The sequence below is a fragment of the Grus americana genome, chromosome 31, assembly GCF_028858705.1.
Source record: "Grus americana isolate bGruAme1 chromosome 31, bGruAme1.mat, whole genome shotgun sequence".
NCBI classification, from domain to species: Eukaryota; Metazoa; Chordata; class Aves; order Gruiformes; family Gruidae; genus Grus; species Grus americana.
The window spans coordinates 1,848,867-1,852,943 of NC_072882.1; the positions used below are offsets into that span (position 1 = coordinate 1,848,867).

Genomic DNA, 4,077 nt, shown 5'->3' on the forward strand with positions numbered 1-4,077 from the left:
TAGCAGCGCGCACCTCCACCTCTCAGCCGCGCAGGCAAAGCGCGGTAGCGCGGAGAAACCGCACCGCTCCGCGCTCCCCCACCGCGGGGGCTGGAGAATATCCCGGTATGGATTTATTCTGCCTTCTCTAGGCTGGATGGAGGGGCTTAAAATACCACTAATTAAAAATAATCTGGGATCAGCAATGTGATTTTCAAAGTCCTCAGTAGCTCTGGGGGCTTCCCCAAGCCACCCTTTGCCACCAAAAAAAAAAAAAAAAAAAAAATTATCTGGGCTTCAAAATGAACCGCAGAGGCTGAAATATTTGCCTAAAGGAGTGTTATTTGGGGGGAAAGCAATGTATTTTCTCTCTTCCTGGAGATCCCCCGAGCAGCTTTTCCGTCAAGTGTATTTTCCGTGAGCCGGGGTTGTATGAAATAGATTTGCCTTTATGAGCTGTGTGGGCACATATAGGTAAATTCGGAGGTAATTGTAATCCCATATACACTCTCCTCACTCTACACCCTCGTATAGATACGCACACATCCACTTTGCAAAGGCAAACGTATTTCACACGTACATAAATAAACACAGCAAATACTTGGGCTTTGAATTTGGTCATGAGAAAATCCTGGCACCAGCAGCCGGCCAATATTCCTGCCTAAACTGTAGGAAAAAGCAAAGCGGATCCTGCAACTGTAGCAACCTCCTCGGCACCGCATTGATGCCAGCTTCGGGAAATTCAAAGAAAAACTCAATTTAGCCAAAGGCACCTTCAAAATTTGCTGGTGTGACATAGACCCACGTTCGCGTTTACAGAAAACCTTTAATGCTACCAAGTCCTGGAAATCCCCTTGGAAACATCATCACACACACCCCCCAAATGCTTAAATTACATGAGAAAGGTCTCTTACCTTCTGCACGAATAAAATATTCGGGTTCAACAGAAACGAAAATTGAAGCTATAAAAGGTTTGAACAGGAAGCAACAGAAACAGAAGCAAACAAAATCCGCCCCGAATTGGATCTGACCATTTGAAAACACAGCAAACACCACGAAATGCCTTTTAAAACGCAAAAAAAAAAAAAAAAATTCTGGGAAACCACGTCTTTCTCCACGCACCCATTTTAAATTTAACATCTGAAGCGAAAGAAAACCTTTATCTGTATTTATTTCATTCTTTATTTCCGCCCCAATTACAAATCCAACCCAATATAATCTTTCTTTCGGATTAACTCCCACCAAAACCTCTCTTGGCGTGAGCGTTGAAGGCGCTTTGTGCAGATAAGTTTGAAGGGGTTTTGATAACCTTGACTTTGCTTTTTTTTTTTTTTTTCGGGGTGTGTGTGTGTGTAATTGTAACTCAACTGTCAGATAATATAATTTCCGTTTGGATGTTGAATGGTGAAAAAAAGAAAGGAGGGGGGAAGGGGATAAAAAAAAAAAAGATTAAAAATAATAATAAAGAAGTGTTTCTGGGTTCTGCTTTTTAAAAGGCCAATTTTAGAGGGGGGAACGCCAGAGGATAGGTTTTGCTGGTGCCACAGACCCGAGGCGTGTGTGCATGGGGGTCCACACACGACCCACATGCGTGCAACCCTGCATGCACATACAACGCCACATACCCCAGCCATCCTTCTGCTGCTGGAGCCCTAATTATAGCCCAGCTCCTGACACACGGCGGATATTTTAATCCACATACCACAGGCAAACCATGCAACCCGTTGCTTAGATCGGAGCAGTATTTTCTACCAAGGAAATTTCGCTCCAACTTTGTAGAGAAATTCAATCCATCCCTTCACATGATCCCCACTTCTTGACCTGCAAGAAGCCTCTGAATGCACCTAGCTTCAAATTAGGAGACAAACCAACCCGAATATTCACATACAAATAGATTTCGAGCCATATGCAATCCCTACAGCGAAAATAAAATGTGTTCAATGAAAGCCTCTTTTCAGACAATCCCCAACTTAAAACATCTGCTCAACACACAGAAACATTTTTTTGCCTTCGCAAACAAGACCTCAATTCGCCAGGAAAAAAAAAAAAAAAAAAAAAGCAAGCTTTTTCCTCTCTCAGTCTCCCAACGAGCTTCCAAGCCATGAAATGAGCCACAGTGCACAACTCCAGCCTGAGACGTTTGTAACTGCAAATTAAGACTCTACGCAGTTTAATTTTTTCACCCCACTTTGACACCGAGCAAAGCCAAAGAAGACAATTTCGCTTAGCACACGGAAATAAAGCATTTGCACAGAAAGCGATATGAAGAGGGGAAAAAAAAAAATAATCAAGGTTCATCTACCTTAAAACACCCCACAAAACCCCCCAAACAATCCCCCCAAACAAACAAACCCCAAGTCTCCGCGATTTCAAAGCAAAGCCACCTCATCTTATTACATTCTGCAGCAGGACCACAATTTTTTTTTTTTCTTGCACAAGTACATGCACAGCAAATTTTCTCCATATAAACAGCAAGAGGACGAGATCTCAAATAGCTGTCTGCTCCTTTTTTCTCAGCTCTAACATATATATATATATATTTAAAACCCACCAACATTTCTAGGAAGAATATTTTTTCCAAAAGACAGCAACAATACAGAACATTATTGTGCCAATTTCTGGAGGAGAAGTTGGCAGGCTAGAGAGCACATTACTGCATATTCGCATTACTCTTGCTCTTATTAGCTATGGATGATTACTAATTGCTGAAATTAGCTACTGGTAATGAATGATTCCCTTACCTTTTGCTTCATTGTCAGAATTGTCAGTGCTGGTGTCAGTGTTTTTATTCAGGTCTTTCTCTGCTTCCGAAGGACTTATTTTGGGTGCTGGGGCGCTTTTTTCTGTTTTAATTTCGTTCGTGGATGTGTTCTGAGTATTATCTGTTTTTGTGTTTTCGGGGAAACTCACTTTAGCCACCGGGGGCGGCGGAGGAGGTGGAGGAGGTGGTGGTGCTGGTTCCAGATGCTCATTCCTTGGGTTCAGGCTCGCCCTGGATTCAAAACTTGCCTCAAACTCATTTGGATTGCTGCAGTTTGACGTCTTCTCCATGGAGGGGTAACCTTGGCTTGCTCGGTAGTAGCTAGGAACGGGGACTTCATGGTCATTTAGGCAAGACTCAGGCATTTGGTTGGGGTAGAGGGCTGTCTCTGTGGCATTTTTTGCTCTTTTATCAGCGTTATACATACAGCAAACATTCTCTTCCTTGACATTGGTTGGGAAGGAGCAGGATGGGAGCTGTCTTGCAACAGGTTGCTCGATCCTGTACGTATTTTTGGGGTCACACCAAGTGTCTAGCTGAGAAAGGTAAGATGGATAGGTGCTGAGAGACAAGGTAGCGCTATTCACCTCGTCCCTTTTGGAAAGAGACGGGATAATTCCACAGTTCCTCATGACTCCGCAGCTGAAATCGCTCCCAGGCTGCATGTACATCCCTTGGCTGGAGGAATAATTCTCCCCTCTACAGGTACCGGCCAACGAGTCCATCAAAAACGAGTTAGAAGTCACATTGTTGGGACATGACATTTTCAGAGAGGGTTTTTAAGGAGGAATACTCCAGCCAGGGGCTGACATCTTTTTTTTAGGGGGAAAAAATATCAAGCACCATAATTATCCACGCATCGCTCTCCCCCCCTCCACCCCCCCACGTGATGCCCAGGCCAATGAGGATTGAAAATGGCCTTGATGATTCAGACGGGGACGACGTCACGGGGGTCAAGTTGTCGGGACCGGGAGCGGCACCGTGGAGCAACAGCGACATCTGCCAGCACCGGGCCGGGACCTTCACGTTGAACAAAGGCAGAGCCCCCGCCGCCCCGCTCCCCGCCCGCCCGTTTGTTTACCAACGGAGCCACGCGTGGAAAAGGGGGGCAAATGAAGGAAAGGAAAGGGGGTGGGGGTGGTGTAAATACAATTTTTAAAAAAAAATTATATATTTAAAAAGCCTCTTTTTTTTAATTATTTAGGGGGAGCAGGGCAGCGGGTAAAATTTAAATTTAAAAAAAAAAAACCTCGCACCCCTTCTTCCCCCCCCCCCCCTTCTTTCCCTGCCTTCTCGGAATTGTCTTTTTGCGCCCCAAAACCGATTGTGATTTTTAA

The 4,077-nt window shown here is 44.5% G+C and overlaps 1 protein-coding gene across 1 annotated transcript in view; it reads right to left on the reverse strand.

Annotated features, from left to right (window-relative positions):
• The window catches only part of HOXC10 (homeobox C10), a 4,685-nt gene extending 1,108 nt beyond the window's left edge, over window positions 1-3,577 (reverse strand). The window contains exon 1 of the mRNA XM_054807077.1: window positions 2,721-3,577. Within this exon, the coding sequence (XP_054663052.1) occupies window positions 2,721-3,504 (784 nt within the window). The 5' untranslated portion in view covers window positions 3,505-3,577. The remainder of the gene's footprint in view (window positions 1-2,720) is intronic.
• Window positions 3,578-4,077: the final 500 nt, after the last annotated feature.